The sequence below is a fragment of the Phocoena phocoena genome, chromosome 17 (assembly GCF_963924675.1).
Source record: "Phocoena phocoena chromosome 17, mPhoPho1.1, whole genome shotgun sequence".
NCBI lineage: Eukaryota > Metazoa > Chordata > Mammalia > Artiodactyla > Phocoenidae > Phocoena > Phocoena phocoena.
The window spans coordinates 44,833,491-44,861,096 of record NC_089235.1 but is presented as its reverse complement, the minus strand read 5'-3'; the positions used below and the strand labels follow the sequence as shown (position 1 = coordinate 44,861,096).

Here is a 27,606-nt window from a genome sequence, read left to right as displayed (position 1 = left end):
TTTCTGTATGGCAGCAGCGCTATTTGTTCAAGTCACAAAAGAATTAAATTGAGTTTTCCAAACAGAAAAAGAAGTGTTGTGTGATAGCAGTAAGCAAAATAATAAAGAAAAAATATGGAAAGGCTTTAACAGGGTCAATAAAAATATCATAGGATTGACTAGGATATTAAAGTGTTATTTGCAAATTTGTGATTGGCTAAGTAAACCACGATAGATCCATAAGGCCATAAGATTAAATGTGTGTATCTACTTAGAAATGACAGATTCATATTTATTGACATCGAAAATGCCCCCAACATATTATTTTATAAAAATGTGGGGAACAAAAACAGTGGTATCGGTTAATCCTATTCAACTAAAATTATACATGCATTCCTAGGTGTATACATATATGCAAAGAGGGCTGTCTGGAAAAATGTTCATCAAAATATTAAAAATAGTTAGCTCTGAGTGGTAAGGTTTCAGGTGATTTTTTAATTTTCTACTTTGTACCTATCTGAAATCTTTATTCTTTTGCAGTAAAGTTTTACACAGACAGTAAAGCTGTTTTTTAAATGTAACCTTCATGTTATTGCCTTATAAACACAGAAGTTCTTTATTTGAAATTCTATTAATTAATATCTGGAAAGGATACATAAAAATTCATAAAGTATCTTTAAATTTTTTTAAAGTTATAATACTATTCATAATACTTATACCTATCAAAAATTGATTTTTTAAATATAGGTAGTTTATCTCATGGTCTGATGCTTTTCAAAAGCAAATAGAGAGGTGAATTAATTATATAGGGAGTTACATAGGAAGGATTTCTGAAGAATAAGCCTCTCTAGCTCTTTGCCCTGAAGGACTTGTAAACTGTTTGCAAAACATCAGAGGTATTAAAAATACCTAACAATTAACTGTTATATGAGAGAGATTACATCTAAAGTATCTTTTACTACTCTATAACATAAAAAACTTTTATAGACAAACTAATGTTTTATGTTCATGATATATCGTTAAGAAAAAGAACCAAAAACCATACATGGTTGTATAGTCCTGTTTCCGTTTGTAATAAACTACATGTGTGTACAAAAAAGACTAAAAGGATACACGTAAAAATGTTTGTGGTGGTTATCTCTGAATGGTAGTACAATGTCTGCTTTTTGTTTTCTTTTTATTACAAAAGACATATTACTTCTGTACCAACAAAAATAATAAAATTAATATTTTATAAGCAAGTGTATAGTAAATACTTACTAATGTTCCTGAAAAGAAGGGAATGGAATGGAAAGGAACAGAACAGAATTTGATGTGAGTTAGAACCAGATTCTACCATTGGACTGATAAATGCCATTGGCCTAATAGTTAATTTTTATTTCAGTTTCTCTGTAAATTTGGAAAATAATTTGTTGTATTTAAGAGATTTTTATGAGAAGTGTTATTTCACTAGGACACTACTTGTGAAATTGGATCTGGTATTTCACCATTTCCTCATGTCTCTAAACAAACAGAATACTGGAATAATGTTCCTGCAGAATATAGGCATTTTAATTTTAATGATCTACTTAACAACAAACTGGAGTTTGAACATTTCCATCAGTTTCTTGAGGCTCATTCTTCAAGGTGAGGAACATAACCATTTTAAAATTTATTTCTCTCTTAAAATATTCTTCTAAACTGTTAGATACTTGTTTGGATTCAACATATGATAAAAATGGTTTGGTGCTAGATTTTACCCATTTCAGTAAAGATTAATGAAACCTGTACGGATAACCTTTTGTTGGGAATTGCATTTTGATAATAACAGCCTCCAAAATGTTATTTTAAGTGGTCAAACAATATTTGTTGATACTTTTACCATTGGCTAAATTAAAACACCAGTACATTTTATTTTTCCCTATTCTGATGTTTCTTTCTTTTGCATTTTTCTAAACAGGTGCTCTAATGACTCTTTCTGAGAAGTTTCTCTTTTATATTTCACTAAGCTATTGAAATTACTATTTTGTGATTTTCATTAGTTAATACATAAATGAAACATTATAGTTTTGCATAGAATCTTGGTACCTTATGACACATTTATCTAATATAAACTGAAGTGTTAATCATATTTTTTCCAATAATTTTCTCCCAAGTTAACAAAAACTGGTTGGACCTGGGAGCCAAATTTCACCTATATAGTTCCCCTTTGTCGTGATAATTATTCTAAATTTAGCAGGTTGCCAAATAGACATGCAATAGGTGGAAATTTTTCCATATTTGAAATTGATAATACTAGTTCATCATTAATGGAAGAACTCTGAGACCCACCCTCCCAGTATGGTGGTAGATTCTTCTCTGATCCCAGCACTCCTTGTATTCATTCATATATTTAGCTAGGATAAGACAATATTAATAATAATATTAATAATATCATACTCATTAGTTCTGTGGTCTAATCGGTTGTGCTAACTGCTCAATACAGCATTTTCTAAATTCTGTCAAAACAACAACTTGTTTGGTGTTTAATAGAATTGAAAGGAATAAATAAGAAGGGCTGTACTTTTTCATTTTAGCATGGACCTTATGTGCTGGACAGACATTGAACAGTTCCGAAGAATAACTTACAGAGATCGAAAGCGAAGGGAGGCAAAATCTATGTACATTAAAAACAAGTACCTTAATAAAAAATATTTCTTTGGACCCAACAGTCCAGCTTCTCTATATCAACAGGACCAGGTATCAACATGGAGACATATTTTCTACATTTAAGTATGAAAACTAGTAATTTATTTCTTTTTGCCAACAATCTCAACGTCTTCTTTTTTCTTTTGCTTTTATGACTTGTATGTTAGACACTTTTGATATCTTTTTTAGGTATTCATAATTATCTACAAATGTCTTTTTTTAAATAAAGGCTGCTTTCCTTTATTTACTTATTTAAAAAATTTATTTATTCATTTATTTATTTGGCTGCACCAGGTCTCAGTTGCAGCATGCTGAGTCTTTACTTGCGGCATGTGGGATCTTTAGTTGAGCCATGTGAACTCTTAGTTGCAGTATGTGGGCTGTAGTTCCCTGACCAGAGGTCGATCCCTGGCCCCCTGCATTGGGAGCGTGGAGTCTTAACCATTGGACCACCAGGGAAGTCCCTCTACAGATGCCTTAAAGTTCACTCAAGTATTATATATTATTAAAACTGTGTTATTTTTGAAGTAATCTATGGAATAAAAATAACTTTGATTCATCCACTCACCCATTCATTCAGCAAATATGGGTGCCTGTGGTATGCCAGACGCTGTTCTAGGTGCTCACGATAAGTGGTAAACAAGGAGGACAAAGTCCTTGCACCTTTCAAAAGCAGAAAAACAGCCATTATCAGCCATTAAACCCTATCTCTACCTCTTTTCTGTTCTTCTCTTACCTGAAATTACTCCAGACATAACTGATTTTTGAAAAATCCTGTTTGCCATTGTACTGTCTCCCAAAACAATTTTTATTGACCAGGAACATAGATTTTCCATTTTGTTGAGCCAAGATCATATGGCTTTAATTACAACTTATTAATAACTAGACGGTGTCATTATTTACAGCAAAAATGTCAGATTGGGATTCAACAGTGGTTTTGAGTGTTCATGTAATTGATCACATGAGATATGGCTCAATTTTAATGCCTTTGAAATATAAAATTAAGTGTTATAATTTATTTAACCTGAAGTTTGCTACTATTAGAAGTTTGCTAGATCAAATGTGTAGCATTTGAGTTCTTTATTTTCGTAGTTTAAAAGGATGTGTACCCTGATGGCATACATTTGTAAAATACAAATCTCAGATTAATTCAGTAAATTAAAGAAAAATTCAGAGCTATTCACAAGTAGGGCATACCAAATTAAAAGTCTAGATCTTTGGGGGGAAAATAAACAAAAGTTCTTGGGAGTAAGAGGGAGAAGAAATTCTAGAATTAAGCAACTTTAACAAAAATGTCTTGCCATTAGTTCCCTGAGATACAAATCTGGGATGTATTAGCAAAAGTGGCTGGGAGTATCTCAATAAGCATAAGTATGAAATAAACACATGGAAAGCATTTGTTTTCTATTTGGCTTATGCTACATTGTGTGAGGTTTCATGGTATCTGATGCTACTGTGTGAACCTTCCATAGTAAAACTTGCTGAGAATTAAAAATTCAGTGGAAAAAATCATCCATTGCTGTCATAGCAAATGATTGTGCTTACTATAGAGGAGTTTTCCAAATGACCCTTCTTCCTCATCTTTGTCTTCACTTTTATTTTTATTTACCTATTTTATACTTAAGGATTTCTGCATCGCCTTATGTTTTATACAGACCATGCTAGTTCTAATCCTAGTTGTGTGGCCAATTTGCAGTTTGATTAGCAAAGTAATCTTTTCTCTTATTCTCTTTTCTTCTTATTTTTATACAGAAACCGTATTATTGTTAATATTATTTGATTAATATTATTAAAGGATGGCTGAGAGAGTTTCTCTTTTTTAAATAAAACAATATTATTATTAGGATTAAGTTAATCTTATTAATCAAAGGAGAACTAAGACTCCAATGAGGAGTCCAATTTTTTCTGTGTACAAAAAACTCACCAATTTTGAGTGGTATATATGCAGAAACAGGATGATTTATAGTAGGAATTGGCCATTAGTATTGTTTTTTAATTAATTAATTTTTATGGCCATTAGTATCGTGGAAGCCGGTAATTATATAGAAGGAAGATTTTGGCCACAGAGAAATTGCCTTATAAAAGGGCCACCTGTGCAAGTCAGAGACTATTGTCTGTATAACCTGGCCTTTTTCTACTTCCTGTTATCTCTGTTTTCTTCTTTGAAGTTGTTGGAGCAGCCCTACATTGCTACCACCACCATCATTCCACCATCTCCAACCCAATGTTTATTGGTAATATGCATATTTATAATGTCTGAGTCAAGGTTGTCTCTTAACTAATTAATGCCTTATTTTTCTCAGACACAAAAGAAAATGCCTTCTCAAACAAGTCCATTTGAGTAGAATCAGAGATTCATAGAATATTAGACCTAGAAGAGCCCTTAGAAGACTAAAAGTCTAATGCCCTTATTTTACAGTTGAAGAAACTGAAGCCATGGAGGAAAAAATGGCACTGCAGTTGTCACACAGGATAGAAATCCCTGTGTTCTTTGAAATATATTATCATAAGCAAAATCATATATCTAAAACAACCATCACATAAACCACAATTCTCTGTTTGATGTTAGGGAAGTTATCTGTCTTTACTGTACACAGTAAAGCCAGGAGCTATTTTGCAGAAAATGAAAATTCTGGCACCTATCAGGTGCTCAGCAAATAGTCTTGGGGTGAATGAATAAATTAATGGCTACTAGCATTTCTTTACCTAACAGAAGTTCGTTGTTTCTGTTTCATTTTTATTTTCTTAGATAATGCATTTAAGTGGTGGCTGCGGAAAGATTCTCCATGAGCAGCTTGATGCAGCTGTTCTAATTGAAATTCAGAAGCATGTCCTAAATAGGCTAGAAAATGTGTGGTTGCCATTGTTTCTTGCAAGTGAACAGTTTGCAGCACGTCAAAAGATAAAGGTATGTAAATTAGTATAATCTTGGGATAGCAACTGACAGCACCTCTCAAAGCCTCAAATGTGAAAGCCTGTTGACTCAGCCACTGTACTTCTATGGCATAGTGGTTAAGAGCAGGAAGTCAGACTTCCCAAGTTTTAATCTCAACACTGCCACATACTAATTGTACAACAGTAAGTTTTATAACCTTAGTTTTCTCATTTGGAAAAGAAATGGAGATAATAAGAGTAATATCTTCATAAGATTGTGATGAAGAGGAAACGAAATGATATATGTGTAGTTTCTTAGCGTGGTGCCTGGTACACAGCAAACACTCACATGCTGTCTATTAATATAGTTATTATCTTTTACATTATTATTATTGAGTCTTCATATAAATGGGCAAGGATGTACAAAGGGGAATAGTTAAATGAATTATAAGAATTCCATACTATGGATAACTATGCAGTTTTCCATATAAAATGAGATTATAAAAATGAGATTTCCACATATACTGATAATGAAAGATGTTATTTATTGAGTGAAACAAGCAGGATGCAGAACAATACATAGAAGATAATCCCGTTATATGTACTTATATCTATATATCTGTCTATTTATGCATTTCTCTTTCTCCTTCTCTCTGTCTATGTTTATGAACAAAGATGAAAGAAAAGATCTGCCTCCTGGGAATGGGTATGGAAGTGTGAAGGATTTTTACTTTGTAAAGTAGGGTTTTTGTTGTTGTTTTGCTTTGTTTAGTTTTTATTTTATAAGAAACATGTATTGCTTCAATAATTTTGAATGTCATTATCACACCTAAAAACAGGCAAACCTGATCTTTACAAAAAGAACACAAGGAGTAGAGAGCATGTAATTTTGGACTTCAGTGTGTAAAGCACATGCCATTAGTATTGATCAGGAAGAATGTAGAAAAGCTGCCCTCCATATTTATTTTATCAAACACTTTGAGTCTTACTTACCTGGAAATATCCTTAGTCTTCTTAACACCTTAAGTTATGGAAAACACAGTACAGTGGGAACATAGAACTTACAGTATGGGGAAGAAGACCTGACTTGTTTTAGGCAAAAAGTTCCTGGAAGTAAGCTTTGGGACAACTCAGATTTCCTCATTTCCTTTCTTCAGGCTAACTCTAATTGTCTATCCAAAGCCAAGTAGAAAGATATTTGGCTCATTAATATTGTTTACCGTGTTTTCTCACTACGTTTACCACAATAACTTTATTGTAATTTACAGCTCCTTCCTAACTTAGCAGTTCTGTGTGTGGCCAGCAACATTCACTGATTCTGGCAACCTTAAAGCCAAAGACAGAAGAGAAGGAAGATCAAGAATTTTTAATAAAATGATGCTGGAGCATCTCACACATTTAGGGGAAGAGTTGACACCCAAGCTTTACAAAGGCCAGGGGCCAGGACAGCCCTGGGAACCCAGCAAGAAGAATTCTCAGATCTTTTCTCCAGGCTGTGACTACCAAAAGACTCAGCAGCAGTGATTCTAGTCCCTGTCTGTCAGGGTCAACTCCTGGATCTACCTGCTATAGACAGGGAGGTAGAGTCACATAGCACAGATTTGGCAGGAGTGGTTCCCAAAAAAGGGAAAATATTGTGAATAGGCAATAGCCTCAAGAAATACCTACTGTATTACCTCCCTGTGTTGAGTAACTTTTGTGCTCATCTAAAATTAGTCATGGCTAGAAAATACACAAAAATTTGGGAAGTCCTAATCATCCTTCCAGCTTCAGTTTCTATGGGGCCCAAGTGAAACTGTTGTCTACCTTTGGGGCAATACACTCAGGTATTATTATCTCCATTTTGCAGGTGAGGAGACTGTTAAGAGAATTTGAGTGACTTGCCCGGGGACATGGACAGGGCTTCCATTTCTAAGTCTTATCCTCTTTCTCCTGTTCTTTCTCGTATTCACACTGACCTTTACCTCATTTTTTAAAGCTGTTAAATCAGTAAATGATTTCAATACTGTAGACATTCTGAATAATTCGGATAAAATCATTGGTTTGCTTCTAGGTACAGGTGAGAGACATAGCTGAAGAGCTTTTACTACAGAAGCATGAAAGGAAAATGGGAGTCTGGAAGGCAAGTAATATTTGTTTGTTATGTTCTTCCTCTTGTAAGTTCCACTGTCAAAGTATTGTTTTTCTTCCTCTTCTTGTACAGAGACCCTCATTGTAGATAATGCTTTTTTCTAAGCCACCAGAACAGTGTCAGCACTGTTCTTAACTAGCTAATGGAATCTTCAGGCAAGTGTGATTCTACTAGAGCCCTCTTCTTAAAGAGTCCCTTAGCCTGCTCAACCCTAGAAGTGTGTGATTGGACTTTAAATGTGTATTTTTAGTTGTTTTGCTTGTCATGGATTTATTGAGACCGGCTGATCATTCCAGCATATGGTAGTTTATTTATTATTGGGAGTGGTTTACACAAAAAGAATGGGGAGTATGCAGCAGAATCAGCAACTACATTATCCTCTTTATTTAGAATTACATTTTAACTTTAAAAGAATTAAGATAGCTATCATTTTGGCACTTATTTAAACCACTACAATATGATACCTTCCTAGAAATTGCCTGTTTTGCTTCTTAACAAGCATGATAAACACAGTCTTTTTGAGCCTACAAATGTATGTGTATTCGTCCTTCTATAGGTCTTGATAAAATGTCAAACTAGACCCAGGTGACCCCCTACAACCTAACAAAGATAAAAATCTATTCGACTGTTAGAGGAGTGTATGTATCTGTTAGGATGCTTTTTTTCCTGTATTTTCCTCTTGAAAGGAAACAAACTGTTCTTATATTTGTCCTTTGCTATGTATTTTTTAAAAATACTAAATAGAATGGGCTTATATGTCATATTATCGTACATTATATATTATGGTATTTTCTGTTTAGTTAAATTGCGGGTTTTAGTTAAATTACTAAGTTTTAGTATCTTAAGAAGCAGGTCTTAAAACATTATTTGTTGAGTGGGTTTTAAATAAACATCCCAGTCTAATACATAGTTGTTCCTATTTATAGGGCTATAATTTTAATATGGACCATCTGGTGATGGTCTTAACTTTTTGTCCTTGGAACACCACATGTGCCTCACTAAAATAGTGATAGACATCTATTCACTTTATCTGGGGTAAAAGCACCACCATTCATCTAGAGTGCCTGGAGTTGCCTTTGCTTTTCAGTTTCCAACTCAGATGTCATCCTCAAAGCCCTTCTCTGTAAAGCTCTTACTCCTCCAGGCAGAATTAGTTACTCCTTCCTTTGCATTCCCATAGACTTTTTACATAACTCTCTTAAAACACTTATATTGTTGGTCACATATGATTTGTTTCAAGAAACTTATTTTATGCATTGTCAGTAATGGATATTTATCGTGTGCAATGGATGTTTGTCATTGATTGTTACTATAATTCCTAAGTTCATCTAAAATATTACCTTTAGAGTGATGCTTCCTTTCATGGTTGTAGGCTAAACTCAGATTTGGGGCACTTCAATAAATTTATCAAATGAAAAAAAAACTATTCAGTAAATTCAGTAAAATCTATTATTTTCCTTAATCTGAGAGGCTAAAAGAGGATGAATATGTGATCTAAAATGGTCAAGGTAAAAAAAGTAGACATCGTATACTTCAGAATTGTGAAGATAAAATAAGTAATACCTTTAAGCATTAGTAAAACAACATGGCTTTTTTGTTGTGTAAAGTGAATCCTGGGTCAGAGAAAGTTTATTATTAAAAATATGCACTGATAATTATTTCCTCCGGTTATTAATTATTAATAGTAATTTATTATTAAAATAATATAAAGATGTCTTGCCTAAAAACATGATACTTTTGGGAATTCCGTGACGGTCCAGTCGTTAGGACTCAGCACTTTCACTGCTGTGGCCCAGGTTCAATCCCTGGTCAGGAAACTAAAATCCCACAAGGGGCACAGCGTGGCCAAAAAAAACCATGATCTTTCTAGGATAGAATTATAGTGAAGCTCCACAGTAAATTTCCTATTTAAATTAATAAGATTAATTGGTAATTTTTTCTAAAATTTTTGAAAAATATCTTAAATGTTCAACTGTTTTTACTTTTTAAAAGACAGGAAAATTATATATTAATGTATAACATATAATATATATAATTATAAAATAATAATGTATAATTATAACATTATGATTACTTTGTTCTGTTTAAGCACAGAACTCATACTGTACGCCAAAGTGTAGCTTTTCACCATAGTCCCAAACTGTAATGATTGTTAACATTCTTAATGTACTCGTATGTTCTAAGTCATCCAATCGTTTCTTTTTCTCTCCACCTCTTAAAAAACTGATGCCATAAAAATACAAAGGAGACAAAAGGGAGAACAGAGGAAAGCTGCCAAATTCTATTTATCCATGCCGTAAATTTCAACAGCCAAAAATAAAGGAGATAGAAGTTGGTAATTTTCAGCCTAATAAATGACTTTATTATTGACTTTTAGAACACAGCTAATTTTCTGTATTCTCTGATTTGGACAGCCTGTGGAGAGTAAGTGGATATCGTCATCTTGTGAAATCATTGCTTTCCGTAAAGCATTATTGAATCCAATTACCGCAAGAGAGTTTCAACGGTTTGTGGCTCTAAAAGGAGATTTATTGGAAAATGGGGTGCTCTTTTGGCAAGAAGTACAAAAGTATAAGGTATTGTATTCGAAGCTGGAGAAAACCACCTCTTTTTAAGGAGGAGATGCATCAACATATCAGTTTCCTAACTTTTTGGACAAGATTTGTATAAGATATCCCAACTTCGATGTTTTTATACCAATGTGTAAATATTGAGGTATCTATTGTTCTGTGTTAGATACATTTATTATTATACAGTGAAAAGTAAGAGTTAGCCCTGAAATGATAGTATTAGGTTTTTCAAGGTTTCACGTATATTATGATCTAATGAGACTCTTCCTGAAAAGTTTTAACTATATTTTTGCATATTGCTTATCTATAAATGTACTGTACACATTTTTGCTGAAGATATTCATATTCAGTACTTTAACCAAGACCTGTTTACAAGAATTCCTCCTAACCATATTTGCAGCAATAGTAATAAAAGATAGTGGATTACAGATAAATAAACCAACAGAGATGAGAGAGGCTTTACTATTAGAATGGCCAAATTCTTAAAATAAATAAGTGAAAGAACAAGTTATTAGGTGCAAAAGCATTTTATTGTCAGGTTTAAGTGTTTGATGGAATCATATAGAATCTGTGCATTGAGGAGGAGGAAAGGACTTCCTAGGTTATGTAATCTAGACTTGAATACAGGAACGTTGTCTAGAAATACCTAAGAGTAGGCATCCTTGCTCCCAGGGTTAGCAGGCTCATTTCCTTGCAAGCAGCCTATTTAATCCCATTATAAAAGTAGGGAGTAAAACTAAAGCTGAAATTTAAGAGGATAATGCTTTCAATTGGCCTATAATCTACGTATGTATAATATTATACAGTACTAATACTCTGCAGCATATTTATTCTATATAGTTAATAGTTGCTCAATACAATCTTACTTCCAGACTTTCTCCAGCATTCCATGAAACTGTTTTCTACCCTTTTCTGTTATCACCAGTTTTTGTACCTTTGTCAACATAGAAATTTCCTCAGGAAAAAAAAAAAGTATTTTGAGATAAGTTTTTTTTTAATCTATCACAAGATAAGTAATACTAAGATAATTGTTTTGAAAATTAAAAAGGAGGTAGAGTCTGTTTTCCATAACAGGAAATTATTATGAGTGAGCAGAACAGTCTTTAAGCTAAAATGAACATGAGTAAGTCCAACCCTGCTAGGATAAGAGGTAATGAGATAAACTGTGCAAAATAAGCATTTAAGAAAACATAGACTCATACATAGTCAGCCCTTAACTTTGTGACTGTTTCTCCTTCAAGGCTGCCCTTGGTCTTCATTTAAATATCTTTTCTGTGGTATAGAACGGAGGACATATAATACTAGGTAGCTTTTAAAAATCATGCTTCAAGGGTAAATTTGTTTATTCAGTAAGCATTTACTAAATCACTAATGTGCCAACTATTATGCTAGATTGTAGGAATAAAAAAATGGATAAAATACACTGCCCTCCTTTGAGGAGGGAATCATCCATGAAAACAAAATATCATGAAATAACATTGATTATGATCCCTGTTCTAACTAGTTATAATTTGGACACAGAGGGGAAAATAATTCAGGGAGGGTGGTAGCTCAGAGAGGTCTCAACAGAAGTGACGATACTTATAGGGAACTCTACTCAATACTGTGTAATGACCTATATGGGAAAAGAATCTGAAAAAGAGTGGTTATGTATATATGCATAACTGATTCACTTCGCTGTACAGCAGAAACTAACACAACATTGTAAATCAGCTATACTCCAACAAAAGTTTTTAAAAAAAGAAGTGGGACTTTCCTGGTAGCGCAGTGGTTAAGAATCCGCCTGCCAATGCAGGGGAAATGGGCCCGAGCCCTGGTCCCGGAAAATCCCACATGCCGCAGAGCAACTAAGCCTGTGCACCACAACTACTGAGCCTGCGCTCTAGAGCCCGTGAGCCTCAACTGCTGAGCCCATGTGCCACAACTACTAAAGCCCATGTGCCTAGAGCCCATGCTCTGCAACAAGAGAAGCCACCACAGTGAGAAGCCCGCGCACTGCAACAAAGATTAGCCCCTGCTCGCTGCAACTAGAGAAAGCCCATGCGCAGCAACGGAGACCCAAACAGCCAAAAATAAATAAATTAATTAATTAAAAATAAATAAATAAGAAGTGATGATACTTGAAATGGGTCTTGAAGAAGTTTGCCAGGGGGAAAGCATTCCACCTAGCAAGTCTTACTGTGCTCACTTTTATTTTTTTATTTTTTTGTGGTACGCGGGCCTCTCACTGTTGTGGCCTTTCCCATTGCGTAGCACAGGCTCCAGACGCGCAGGCTCAGTGGCCATGGCTCACAGGCCTAGCTGCTCCACGGCATGTGGGATCTTCCCGGACCGGGGCACGAACCCGTGTCCCCTGCATCGGCAGGCGGACTCTCAACCACTGCACCACCAGGGAAGCCCCTACTGTGCTCACTTTTATATGGCTTACTCATATTAATTGTTTACATCTGTCAGATATTACCTTAATGCTTTTCATGTAATAACAACTTTATTCTTTATAAGAATCCTAGGTCAAAGCTGTTAATTCTCACCATTTTACAGATGAAGAAGCTAAGGCACAGAGAAGTTAAGAAACTTCTGACATCATACAGCTAATTAAGTAGTAGAGCTGGAATTTGAACCAAGACATTCTATTGCTAAAGCTTGTGCCCTTAATCACTAAGTTATGCTCCCTCCCAGTGATGATTGTAGTAATATGTAAAGAGATGGCTACAGTGATCTTAATCAAACATTATTCTGAATTGTGAAAAATTGGAAAGAACCCTGATGTACAACAACAGGACATTGGTTATTTTAATTATGATACATCTATACAGTAGAATACTCTGCAGCCATTAAAAATTATGCTATAGGAGATTAATCAATGAAAAAAGGTATTCATCTTATTGATTTTTTTAAAACCTAGCTACTAGAAAGCAGTATGATTTAATATAAAGTGTGTGTGTGTGTGTGTGTGTGTCCGTCCCCATAGAGAAAAGACCTGAAGGAAATATACATCCAAGAAATACTTTTTCAGCACCTGTCAAGGTCCAGGCTAAATCCTGAGGATACAACTGTGATCAAAACAGTCTTTTCTGTCAGGGCTTACAGTGTTAGGGGAGGGACAGACAAGTGACAGGCAAAGTGATTATAAGAGTGTGATTAGGGCTTCCCTGGTGGCGCAGTGGTTGAGAGTCCGCCTGCCGATGCAGGGGACACCGGTTCGTGCCCCCGTCCGGGAAGATCCCACATGCCGTGGAGCGGCTAGGCCCGTGAGCCATGGCCGCTGAGTCTGTGCGTCCGGAGCCTGTGCTCTGCGATGGGAGAGGCCACAACAGTGAGAGGCCCGCGTACCACAAAAAAAAAAAAAAAAAAAAAAAAAAAAAGAGTGTGATTAGTGGTGGGAGAAGCACAGGGTAAAATGGAATTACCTAAGATGGCCATCTCCTGGACTGAGGTAGACACAGAAAGTTTACTAGAGGACAGTACAGTTGAACCTTGAACAACACAGGTTTGAACTGCAAGGTCCGCTTATATCTGAATTTTTTTCAATAAATTCAGACTACAGTACCTCACAATCCACTGTTGGTTGAATCCAAGGATGTGGAACCACAGAAGCAGATGGCCAACTGTAAAGTTATACGCGGATTTCCAACTGCTAGGCAGGGTTGGTGCCCCTAACCCCCACGTCGTTCAACGGTCAACTGTGCGCTTAACACATAGGCCTTAATGATAGGTAAAAGTGAACTCGCTAAAGGTATAGTAGGGCAGAACAGCTAGAAAAAATACCAATCCTGATTCTGTCTAAAGTCTATCTCTGTACTCTTAAAATTAAAACCGTATAATTTCACAAATTTGTTTTTATTTCATAATCCTTATATTCCATAATGATAAGCCAGGCTCACCAAATATATGATCATTTCCCTAGTAATGGCAAAAAATTTAATTTTTGGTAACATACCAAACATATGTGTTATAAATAGGCATTTTCAGAGGGAATACTAAATTGAGTAAAAAATGCTAACTGTTATCTCAGTGTAACATTTATATCAAGATTTTTCACATATAACTTATGCCAAATTTATATATGTAAAGTTTTATATGGCAAGCTCTAGAAATTTTCTTTCTTTAATACTGTCCGTAATATAGTTATTACAATGCCTGTCATACAGTAACTACTTAATAAATGTTGGCTTATTTCTGGCCTAGAATTACAAGTTTCCAGATTTGTGTGCTTTCTAGTGATTTAGAGAACAATGTCTTTGATTAAAACTGTCATAATTCAAGCTAAGCTACCTCTTTATTTTAAAAAGTGATAGCCTTACATCTGTGACATAAAACTGGGTCTTTTTAATGTACAATTACTATTTTTAAATTCTTTAGCTATAAAGATGAAAATATAATAGGTTATCTGAAAAAATATAGATCCTAAGAGATGCATAATAATACACCTGTAACCACCAGCATTCCCGCTTCTGTTGCTAGCCTTTTTGAGCCTCAATCACCTTGCTGTAGAAGCAGTTATGGTAGAAAAAGCTTTTGCATCCACCAGTAAGTTGAGTAGGGTGCCTATTCTCAGTGCTCTCCTAGGGCCCTGTGTATACCTTTATCATTACCACTTATTAACTATCTCAGATTGGAAAAACGTTTTTCATGCTTCTCTTCCAGTAGAAATTTTTTTTGAACATCTTTATTGGAGTATGATTTCTTTAAAATGGTGTGTTACTTTCTGCTGTATAACAAAGTGAATCAGCTAGATGTATACATATATCCCCATATGCCCTCCCTCTTGAGTCTCCCTCCCACCCTCCCTATCCCACCCCTCTAGGTGGTCACAAAACACTGAGCTGATCTCGCTGTGCAATGCAGCTTCTTCCCACTAGCTATCTATTTTACATTTGGTCGTGTATATACGTCATTGCTACTCTCTCACTTCATCCCAGCTTACTCTTCCCCCTCCCCACATCCTCAAGTCCATTCTCTACGTCTGCGTCTTTATTCCTGTCCTGCCCCTAAGTTCCTCAGAACCACTTTTTTTTCGATTCCATATATATACGTTAGCATACGGTATTTGTTTTTCTCTTTCTGACTTACTTCACTCTGTATGACAGACTCTAGGTCCATCCACCTCACTACATGTAAATCAATTTCATTTCTTTTTATGGCTGAGTAATATTCCATTGTATATATGTGCCACATCTTCTTTATCCATTCATCTGTCAATGGACACTTAGGTTGCTTCCATGACCTGGCTATTGTAAATAGAGCTGAAATGAACATTGTGGTACATGACTCTTTTTGAATTATGGTTTTCTCAGGGTATATGCCCAGTAGTGGTATTGCTGGGTCTTATGTTAGTTATATTTTTAGTTTTTTTAAGGGACCTCGATACTGTTCTCCATAGTGGCTGTATCAATTTACATTCCCACCAATAGTGCAAGAGGGTTCCCTTTTCTCCACACCCTCTCCAGCATTTATTGTTTGTAGATTTTTTTGATGATGGTCATTCTGCCTGATGTGAGGTGATACCTCATTGTAGTTTTGATTTGCATTTCTCTAATGATTAGTGATGTTGAACATCCTGTCATGTGTTTGTTGGCAATCTGTATATCTTCTTTGGAGAAATGTCTGTTTAGATCTTCTGCCCATTTTTGGATTGAGTTGTTGGTTTTTTTGATATTGAGCTGCCTGAGCTGTTTACATATTTTGGAGATTAATCCTTTGTCAGTTGCTTCATTTGCAAATATTTTCTCCCATTCTGAGGGTTGTCTTTTCGTCTTGTTTATGGTTTCCTTTGCTGTGCAAAAGCTTTGAAGTTTCATTAGGTCCCATTTGTTTATTTTTGTTTTTCTTTCCATTTCTCTAGGAGGTGGGTCAAAAAGGATCTTGCTGTGATTTATGTCATAGAGTGTTCTGCCTATGTTTTCCTCTAAGAGTTTATAGTGTCTGACCTTACATTTAGGTCTTTAATCCATTTTGAGTTTAATTTTGTGTATGGTGTAAGGGAGTGTTCTAATACCATTCTTTTACATGTAGCTGTCCAGTTTTCCCAGTACCACTTTATTGAAGAAGCTGTCTTTTCTCCATTGTATATTCTTGCTTCCTTCATCAAAGATAAGGTGACCATATGTGTGTGGGTTTATCTCTGGGCTTTCTAACCTGTTCCATTGATCTATATTTCTGTTTTTGTGCCAGTACCATAGTGTCTTGATTACTGTAGCTTTGTAGTAAAGTCTGAAGTCAGGGAGCCTGACTGTTCCAGCTCCGTTTTTCTTTCTCAAGATTGCTTTGGCTATTTGGGGTCTTTTGTGTTTCCATACAAATTGTGAAATTTTTGGTTCTAGTTCTGTGAAAAATGCCATTGGTAGTTTGATAGGGATTTCATGAAATCTGTAGATTGTTTTGGGTAGTGTAGTCGTTTTCACAATGTTGATTCTTCTAATCCGAGAACATGGTATATATCTCTCCATCTGTTTGTATCATCTTTAATTTCTTTCATCAGTGTCTTATAGTTTTCTGCGTACAGGTCTTTTGTCTCCTTAAGTAGGTTTATTCCAGCTATTTTATTCTTTTTGTTGTAATGGTAATGGGGAGTGTTTCCTTAATTTCTCTTTCAGGTTTTTCATCATTAGTGTATAGGAATGCAAGAGATTTCTGTGCATTAATTTTGTATCCTGCTACTTTACCAAATTCATTGATTAGCTCTAGTAGTTTTCTGGTAGCATCTTTAGGATTCTCTATGTATAGTATCATGTCATCTGCAAACACTGACAGCTTTACTTCTTTTCTGATTTGGATTCCTTTTATTTCTTTTTCTTCTCTGATTGCTGTAGCTAAAACTTCCAAAACTGTGTTGAATAATAGCAGGGAGAATGGGTAACCTTGTCTTTTCCTGATCTTAGAGGAAATGGTTTCAGTTTTTCACCATTGAGAAAAATGTTGGCTATGGGTTTGTCATATATGGCCTTTATTATGTTGAGGTAAGTTCCCTCTACACCTACTTTCTGGAGAGTTTTTATCATAAATGGGTGTTGAATTTTGTCAAAACCTTTTTCTGCATCTATTGAGATTGTCCTATGGGTTTTATCCTTTAGTTTGTTAATATGGTGTATCACTGTGATTGATTTGTGTATATTGAAGAATCCTTGCATTCCTGGAATAAACCCCACTTGATCATGGTGTATGATACTTTTAATGTGCTGTTGGATTCTGTTTGCTGGTATTTTATTGAGGATTTTTGCATCTATGTTCATCAGTGATATTGGCCTGTAGTTTTCTTTTTTTGTGACATCTTTTGTCTAGTTTTGGTATCAGGGTGATAGGGGCCCCCCAGAATGAGTTTGGGAGTGTTCCTCCCTCTGCTATATTTTGGAAGAGTTTGAGAAGGATAGGTGTTAGCTTTTCTCTAAATGTTTGATAGAATTCACCTGTGAAGCCATCTGGTCCTGGGCTTTTGTTTTTTGGAAGTTTTTTAATCACAGTTTCAATTTCATTACTTGTGATTGGTCTGTTTATATTTTCTATTTCTTCCTGGTTCAGTCTCGGAAGGTTGTGCTTTTATAAGAATTTTTCCATTTCTTCCAGGTTGTCTATTTTATTGACATAGAGTTGCTTGTAGCAATCTCTTATGATCCTTTGTATTTCTGCAGTGTCAGTTGTTACCTCTCCTTTTTCATTTCTAATTCTATTGATTTGAGTCTTCTGCCTTTTTTACTCGATGAGTCTGGCTAATGGTTTATCAATTTTGTTTATCTTCTCAAAGAACCAGCTTTTAGTTTTATTGATCTTTGCTATTGTTTCCTTCATTTCTTTTTCATTAATTTCTGATCTGATCTTTATGATGCCAGTAGATATTGAGGCTTTAAAGGACAGGTGCTGTGTCTTGGGGCTCACCTGGCATGTAGCAGGAACTTAATATGAATTTGTTAAATGAGTCAAAGTAGACACTCAAGCTGCTCCTTTGCCAGGAGAAGAAACAATCAGGATTAAATGAAACCCGTATTTACGTAAGGTATGTGCATCAAAGTCTTAGGTTCCTTTAAAAGGCAGAGATTGACAGAATGGATGGGAAAAACATGGAGATAGATGCTATCAATGAGACACACATAGATATGAAGACACAGGGTAGGAACAATAAAGAAAAAATTTCTTAGGTTTTTCAAATCCAAGTGAAATAAAAGCTATTATGATCTTTTAAGATAGTCTTGACATGTCCTAGTAACCTCTTGACCTGAAGTTAAAATATATATATATTTACTGACAGACATATTGACACATTCTATAAAGTATTCTATTAATGCATTAATCATATATTGTTCTATCTTTCCTCCTTGTTTAGGACTTGTGCCATTCTCATTGTAGTGAATCCCTCATCCACAAGAAGATCATGACTATTATCAACTGCTTTATTAATTCCAGTGTTCCACCAGCTTTACAAATTGACATTCCATTAGAGCAAGCCCAAAAGATTGTTGAACACAGGAAGGAGTTGGGACCATATGTATTTAGAGAGGCACAGGTAAGAAATCAGGGCATGTAGTAAGCATACTTTAAAATAGATAAACAATCTAGATATTCTTTAAAAGTTTTTGCATTATTCATATTTGGCAAGGCTCTAATCCTCCTAATCCTGGGTTATTCTATTTAATTTAAAAAATATTGCATATGCCACAGAACATAGAAACTAGTAACTCACTATTTCGTTCATGATAGTATACAGCAAATACAATTATTTAAATTCTGTACTTTGACTTTGCATGGTTATCATTTTATTTCTAACTTATAAAACTACAGCTAATTCCTCCTTCCTTTCCCACCATTCATATTTCCTTTTAAAATGTCTGCTACCACAAAAATGTGTAAAATGTGTGTCCCAAGATTTGTGTATTTTTAAAGGTTGGAATATTCACATAGCTCATAAAATAAGTGAGAGGAGATTTAAGTACCCAACCAACATAAAGTACACAAGCTCATGAAAGGAAAATCATGGCTGTTAACCTACTCAAGTTACTTCTTTTTAGGATAAATAATAGAAAACAGTGATTTGCTGAACATAATTTATTTGCATTTTGAAAAGCCTTTTAGTGATGTTCCTGAAAAATGATTAAGAAAAATACATAATAATAGGGGTAATAGGGAAGGCCATGTCACAATTTAAGTGATATGAAACAGAGATTTAGGGTATGATTGCCTTTGAGCATGGAAAAAGACCATTATTCCTTAATATTCATTTGTAAGCCAGCTGTGTTCTAAGTCCTAAAAGGAACTGAAAGTAGACTCACAATCCAATTATGCATTGAATAGGCAAAAATAAAGAAGAATGATTGAGGATGTGCTAGAGAGAAATAGAAAAAACATGGTGTCAGAATTGTAGCATCTGTTAATGAAAAGATCACTTAGCCTAGCCTAGGTCTCCTGATAGCCAGGAGACCGTCTAGCCTCAAGTCTGATGGTGAATGTCTGGAGCTGCTTACGTAGGTTGGTTCCACTGCACTGTCCAGGGATTGCAGCCAGTGAACTTTATTGGAGTCCTCTAGTTTAGGCCTCCTACCTGATTTCCCAAAACAAAGTCCCAAACATATCTTAAATATGGACTTTGGAGTATCAGAAAACAAGAGAATATTTAGGGGCCTCACCTCACCAAATCTATTGTTTCTGTGTTCTGTAAGGAAGCTCAGAGAATGGCATATCTCCTACCCAGGTACACAAGCCAGAGATCTGGTTGCCTTCTTCATGTCTTCCCTATCCTTCATTCCTTACCTTTGGAGATGTTCAGTCACTAATATGTATCCGTTTGTCTCCTTCTTATCTGTTATTCTATCTACTTTTCTCCAACTCCATACCAGTACCTCAGTTCACATCTGCAATGTCTCACATTGATTACCAGAATTCCCTGCCTCTAGGCTCTCTCAAAACCATTTAACTCACTGCAGACAGATCCATCTTTTCAAAATGTATATTTGATCATGTCACTTCTCTGCTTTCAATTTCAATTACTCCGCATTGTCTTCAGAATGAAGACCAAGCTCCTTACTACATATTTCTCTAGCCACATGTCTTCCCACTCCCTGTCATCTGTCTCCCAGTCTTACTGAAATATTTGTACTTCCATAAAGAGGGCTTACTTTCTTGCTTCCAGAGCTTTTTACAGTATCATCTTCTCTCTCTTATGCTTCTATTGTATCTTGTATTTGTCCCTGTCAGAACACTTATCACACAGAATTGAAAATGGCTATTCTCATGCTTTCCCATCGGACTGTAAGGTCTTTGAGCGTAGGGAATGTTTCTTATTTGCCTTTGTGGCCTGGGTGCGTGACACTCAGTAACATTTTTGAACATATGAATGAGTGATGTGAGAATAGATGGATCATGACAGGAATAGATCAAATTGGACATGAGAGCAAAGTTGAGCGAAAGGGCTGAATAATAAATGTAAAAATTGCCTGTTTTAGTATTGTTTTCACTATAGCAGTGGTCCCCAACCTTTTTGGCACCAGGGACCGGTTTCGTGGAAGGCAGTTTTTCCACGGACCGGGGGCGGGGACGTGGGTGGATGGTTTGGGGATGATTCAAGCACATGACATTTATTGTGCACTTTATTTGTATTATTATTACATTGTAATATATAATGAAATAATTATACAAGTCACTATAATGCAGAATCAGTGGGAGCCCTGAGCTTGTTTTCACTTGCCACTCACTGATAGGGTTTCGATATGAGTCTGCAAGCAATTGATTTATTATGGTCTCTGTGCAGTCAAACCTCTCTGCTGATGATAATCTGTATTTGCAGTCACTCCTGAGCTCTAGCATCACCGCCTCAGCTCCACTTCAGATCATCAGGCATTAGATTCTCACAAGCAGCGCGCAACCTCGATCCCTCACATGCACAGTTCACAGTAAGGGTCACGCTCCTTTGAGAATCTAATGCCGCAGCTGATCTGACAGTAGGCGGAGCTCAAGCAGTACTGTGAATGATGGGGAGCGGCTGTAAATACAGATGAAGCTTTGCTGGCTCACCCGCCACTCACCTCCTGCTGTGCGGTCCTGTCCATGGCCCGGGGGTTGGGGACCGCTGCAGTATAGCATCTGCCTGTCTCCCATCTGCATTCCTAATAGCTTGAAAGTTTTCATCACCCAGCCGTATTTTCACTGGCCCTTCTCACTCATACTAGAGCATTGCCCATCTGCTGGCAGTGAGCAAAGTAGCTCTATATTTATTAAAACATTTACTTATCCACAGTTTGGTTATCTTTTAAGGTTTTGGAGGTACAGGACAATTTTCATGAATAACATGTATGTTATTAACCTTAATTGCAACTTTTAGAAATAGAGCAATTTTATGTCTACCTTGAAAAATTGTGTCCTAATAGGGTGACTTTTACTGGAAAGCCTTCTAAATGAAAATAAATATATTTGAGAGCTGGGAATGACTCAGGTTTTGGAGGGGTAACTGAGAAGTAGGGTCAATATAGTTGGTAAGTAGAGGTGGAGGAGTATTTAAGTTTAAAAAGTGCATATAAAAAGTACCATGATCATTTAACATTGGAGAAGGGGATTACTTAATTAAATGTATGGCAGATAAATGTAAATGAAAATTTTTTAAAAGCCTGCACTTCATCAAATAAAGTATGTTTAGCTTTTGTGTTCACAATCCCAAGAGGCTATAGAATTTAATGACAAGATAGTATTGTAAAGGGAGTGAATAGTTTTACTAATGATACTCATGTACAGAAACAAGGAGTCGTGAAATATATCAATTCAGGACGCTGTTGGTCACTGCAGCATTTACTTTTTAAAAATTCCACTTTCTGCCTGAAGAGTTGGCTTAGAGCCTAATGGGTTAGTCCATTTTTCTCCAGGGCATTAGGTATAGGCCATTCCCAGCAACAAAACGTTGGACTTGATCTGATGTGGCAAGTCCTACCTTCTAGGAAGTAAAGTATGCCTCTGGAACTAATGGAAAAACTTGGCATGGGAATTTGAGCAACAATTCTTATCTCTATAAATATCACAATTAATCACTTAATGTAGAGTGTCCTAAGAAAGCATTTGTGCAGGATACCACTCTGCTTTTTAAATGTTACTTTTCTTGCTCTCACATAAAAGAGAGATTGTATCATTTAAAAGTTACTCAAGATTTATTCTTAGATCTGCAGCTTTGTTTAAGAGCTTTTCCAGAGGCAAAATGGTATTTTCTTTCTCTAAAAGAAGGGAAAGGGGACTGGAGAGGAGTTCCCCTTGATGAACTGAATATTTGGAATACTTGCATAAAACAGCAGAGTGTGTGGCAGATCAACTGGTATATGTTTTCAAAGAAAACATAAATTTCTTATTTAAAAAGACCTAATGGATTCTTTATTAATACAATCAACTGGATAGGGAAACATAAAGCATAAAGTGACTTTTAACTGTATTTAAGAGTATGTTTTTCTTAAAAGAAAGACTTCTCATTGGTAGTAAAATAACATTGATGATAAGCATGTGCTGAACTAAACTATACCAAGATGTCTGGAGACAATAAGTTGGAGGAAACATGCTGTATATTAAAGAATAGAATAGTTAATCCATTATTATGGTGAATTAGAGTTTAAATTGGTACATTTGTATAAAACTGTAATCTGAGACATACTTTGTTTTATATACAGATGACAATTTTTGGAGTTCTGTTTAAATTTTGGCCTCAGTTTTGTGAGTTTAGGAAGAACTTAACTGATAAAAAAATTATGAGTGTTTTGGAGAGAAGACAAGAATACAGTAAGCAGAAAAAAAAATGGGTAGTCACGGAAGACGAAAAATTTGCAAAGGTGAGACAAGAATCATTTTGGGTTCAATCAGACTTTTAAAAGCTATGTGATATGTGTAGAAGAATTTGGGCTGAGCAAAAATACAGAGAAGTTATAGAATACAGATTTTAGTGGTTTTTAAAGCCTTCAGTCAGAGGTTTCAGACTTGTTTTTGAATTTTAAAAAATTTATCTCAAATGTCATCTCTTCTATGTACCTCTCTTGGAGAACACTTTATATTGTCTTGTGAATAAATTTTTGCATTTGTCTTTCTTTCTCACTGGACTGAGATCCTCAAAGATACCATCTGTCTTATTAAACAGTTCTACCACTATCCAGCACATGCTTAATTATAAATTATTGTTTACTAAATAAATATGGGAATGAATGAAAAAATATTATGTACTGGGGGCAGCATTTTCAATATTAAAATTAGAGAATGATATATGACTTTGAAATTTACAAATGTAAGTCATAAACTGTCCAGCCTGCCTATTTGTCTTTTAGTCTGACCATTCATTTATCAGTTCCTCTATCTTTATATTTACCTATTTTCCTTGACTTGAAAAGGAATAACAAGTAATATATTTCATCTTATTTGTAAGTTTATCCCTATTGTGTTTTTTAAAAGAAATTTAAAAGATAATCTAGGGGCTTCCCTGGTGGCACAGTGGTTGAGAGTCCGCCTGCCGATGCAGGGGACACGGGTTCGTGCCGCGGTCCGGGAGGATCCTACGTGCCGCGGAGCGGCTGGGCCCGTGAGCCATGGCCGCTGAGCCTGCGCATCCGGAGCCTGTGCTCCGCAACTGAAGAGGCCACAACAGTGAGAGAGGCCCGCGTACCTCAAAAAAAAAAATCTAAAGATATAAAAGTAATATAATTATAACACCCATATTTGCGCAGGTCAAAATAAACACTGTTAACATTTTCCTCATTTGCTTTTCATTTTTTCCTTAAGAAGTGAAATACTGCAGAACAGTAAACTCTCTTAACTCCAGCCCTGAGTTCTATTACCCTCCCCATCTCCAAGAGCAACCATTAAGTTTGCGGTATGTTCTCCCAGCTCCTCTTTAAGATAGTGTTTTATATGGTGTATGGAGTCATAAACAATCCAGAGGACTGTTTTGTGTGTATTTTAACTTACGTAATGGTACCATATTTTATTAGTCTTCTCAGGCTACCATAGCAAAATATCGGAGACTGGATGGCTTAAACAACAGAAATTAATTTCCTCATAGTTCTGGAGACTAGAAGTCCCAGATCAAGGTGCCAGCTAATACGATTCTTGGTGAGACCTCTCCTCCTGGCTTGAAAATGGCCACCTTCTTGTTGTGTCCTCACAAGTTGGGGAGAAAAAGAGTTCTCTCTCTCTTCCTCTTCTTATAAAGCCACAATTTCTTTGGATTAGGACCCTACCCTTATGACCTCATTTAACCTTAGGTACCTCTTAAAGACCCTATCTCATGATACAGACACAGTGGAAGTTAGGGCATCAACATATGAATTTGAGGAGACACAATTCATTCCATAGCACATATTGTGCTTTCTACATCTTGCATTTAAAATTCAATTTTGTCTTTTAATTCTACCCACACTGCTCTACTTAGATCTCATTTATTCAGTTTAATTGCTGCATTTCCATCATATGAATAAATATACTATTTTTATTTAACTTTTTTTTTTTTTAAGTTTTGGCTGCGTTGGATCTTCATTGCTGCACACGGCCTTTCTCTAGTAGTGGTGAGTGGGGGCTGCTCTTCGTTGCGGTGCGTGGGTTTCTCATTGCAGTGGCTTCTCTTGTTGCCTAGCACGGGATCTAGGTGTGAGGGCTTCAGTAGTTGTGGCTCGCGGGCTCTAGAGCGCTGGCTCAGTAGTTGTGGCGCACAGATTTAGTTGCTCCGCGGCATGTGGGATCTTACCGGACCAGGGATCGAACCCGTGTCCCCGGCATTGGCAGGCGGATTCTTAACCACGGCACCACCAGGGAAGTCCCTAACTATTTCTTTATAGTTGGAGTTTTTTCAATTTTTACCATTACAAACAGCACTGCAGACAACATTCCTGTAAACGTCTTCATATTCACATGTATAAAAATGTTTTTGGAATGGCTGAGTAAGAGAGTATGAGCGTGTGTCAATCTATATTCCTACTTCTCCCCATTTGGTTTGTTCAGACTTTGAAATTTTTGTCAGTCTGTTGATGACAAGTAGTATGTCATCATGCTGATGCCTTTATTTACGTTCACCTAATTATTAGTAAGGTGGAACAACTTTTCATATGTTAACTATTCAGATATTTTGATCAGGATTGTAATGAACATATAGGTCAGTTTGAGAATTGATGTCATAACAATACTGTGTCTTCTGCTCCATGAACACAGTTTATCTCTGTTTAGTTATTCTTTCATTTCTCTCATCGATGATTTGTCATTTTCAATGACAGGTCTTGAGTATATTTTGTGAAATTTATACCAAAGTATTTCATGTTCAAAATAATGCTATTGCTATAATATTTTTAAATTTAAAATTCCAAATTATTTTTTAGAAAAATTTTTATTTTGAAATAATTAACATTCACAGGAAGTTGCAAAGATAGTAGAGAAGTCCCATGTACCCATCACCCAGTTTCCCCCAGTGGCTACACCTAACATTAACTATATACAATAGTAAAATCAGGAAATTGATATTGATACAAGGTGTGTGTATAGTTCTATGCCATTTTGTCACATGTGTAGATTCAAGTAACCAACACGATATTCAAGATGCACCACAAAGATAACCCTCGTGACTATAAGTCATATCCATCCAATTACCCATTATAATGTCTGTTAGCCATGGATCTGTTCCCCATTTATAAAATTTTGTCGTTTTGAGAATGTTATATAAATAGAATCATACAATATGTGACTCTTTGAGACTGGCAGTTTTCACTCTACATAAATACCCTTGAGATCCACCCATGTTGTTGTGTATATCCGTAGTTCGTCCTCTTTAACTGCTGAGTAGTGCTCTGTGGTACATTGTACCACATTTTAACCATTCACTCATTAGAGGACATTTGAGTTGGTTTCTATTTTGAGCTATTACAATAAAATGCTAATGTAGTCACTCTTGCCTTCTTCTTCTCCTCCTCCTTCTTCTTTTATTTGCGTGCTTTTATTTAATAATAGCTTTACTGAAATTTAATTCACATACCATAAAATTCACACTGTTAAAATATACAATTTTGTGGTTTTAGTATATTTACGGAGTTGTGCAACCATCACTACTACTTAATTTTAGAACATTTTCATCACCTCCAAAAGAAACTGTACCCATTAGCAGTCACTCCCCTTTACTCCTTCCCTCTCAGCCTCTGGAAGCCACTAATCTACTTTCTATATCTGGACATTTCATGTAAATTAAATCATACAGCATGTGGCCTTTTATGGCTGGCTTCTTTCACTTAGCATGATATTTTCAAGGTTCATCCATTATGTAGCATGTTTCACTACTTTATTCTTCTTACAGCCGACTAATATTGTACTATATGGCTGTACTACAGTTTGCTTATCCATTCATCAGTTAATGTACTTTTTGGCTATTATTAATAATGCTGCTATGAACATTCTGTACAACCTTATGTATAGACATGTTTTTATTTTTCTTGGGACCTAGAAGTTGAATTGTTGGCTCCTTTTGAGGAACTGCCAAACTTCTGCAAAGCTACAGAACCATCTTGCTATCTTGATTTTCACATGGTATATTTTTCCATTCCTTTACTGCCTATATCATTATATTTTAATTAAGTTTCCTGTAAATAGCATATAGTTGTGTCGTGGTGGTGTTTGGTTTTAGTCTACGAATTTCTGTTTTTTAATTGGTGTATTTAGTCTGTGTATCTTTAATGTCATTATTGATATGTTAGTTCTTAACTCTGCCATTTTATTTTTTGTTTTATTTGTTCCCTGTTTCTTTTGTTCTATTTCCTTTGTCTCGCATTCCTGTGGATTTACTTGAACATTTCTTAGAATTTCATTTTGCTGTATCTCTGTTTGGATGTTTCAGTGGTTGCTTTAGATATCACATTATACATGCGTAACTTATCGCAGTCTATTGGTGTTGACATTTTACCAGATTGAGTCTAGAAACTACCTCCCTTTAAGTCTCTTTCCCCTCACCTGTTTATAATTATCCTAACTATTTCTCAACATATATTGAGAACCACATCAGACAATTGTATAATTTTTGCTTCAACCATCAAACATAAATCAGGAAACTCAAGGTGAAAAGTCTACTGTATTTACCCTTACTTTTGCTCTTGCTATTTTTCTTCCTTTTTGATGTTCCAAGATTTATTATTTTCTTCTTTCTTTTTTCCCTGTAAGTAAGGTACTGTTTCTCACTTACTGCTTTCAAAATTCTTTTCTTTGTCTTTAGTTTTCAGAATTTTGATTATGATGTGTCTTGTGTAGATTTCTTTGGGTTGATTCTGTTTGAACATTACTCAAGTTCTTGAGTCTGTATGTTTATATCTTTTGCCAACTTTGGAAGAGGGGAATTTATATTCATATTATATATGTGTGTGTATATATGTGTATATATACACTTTCTTTATGATCGATATTCATGAACCCTTGGAT

At 35.5% G+C, this 27,606-nt stretch overlaps 1 protein-coding gene across 1 annotated transcript in view; it reads left to right on the top strand.

The window, feature by feature from the left end:
* The window catches only part of RGS22 (regulator of G protein signaling 22), a 170,976-nt gene that overhangs the window by 114,787 nt on the left and 28,583 nt on the right, over positions 1–27,606 (top strand). Inside the window, exons 17-23 of the mRNA XM_065895144.1 lie at positions 1,433–1,605; positions 2,535–2,697; positions 5,396–5,554; positions 7,574–7,642; positions 10,066–10,227; positions 18,539–18,718; positions 22,848–23,006. Of these exons, the coding sequence (XP_065751216.1) occupies positions 1,433–1,605; positions 2,535–2,697; positions 5,396–5,554; positions 7,574–7,642; positions 10,066–10,227; positions 18,539–18,718; positions 22,848–23,006 (1,065 nt within the window). The remainder of the gene's footprint in view (positions 1–1,432; positions 1,606–2,534; positions 2,698–5,395; positions 5,555–7,573; positions 7,643–10,065; positions 10,228–18,538; positions 18,719–22,847; positions 23,007–27,606) is intronic.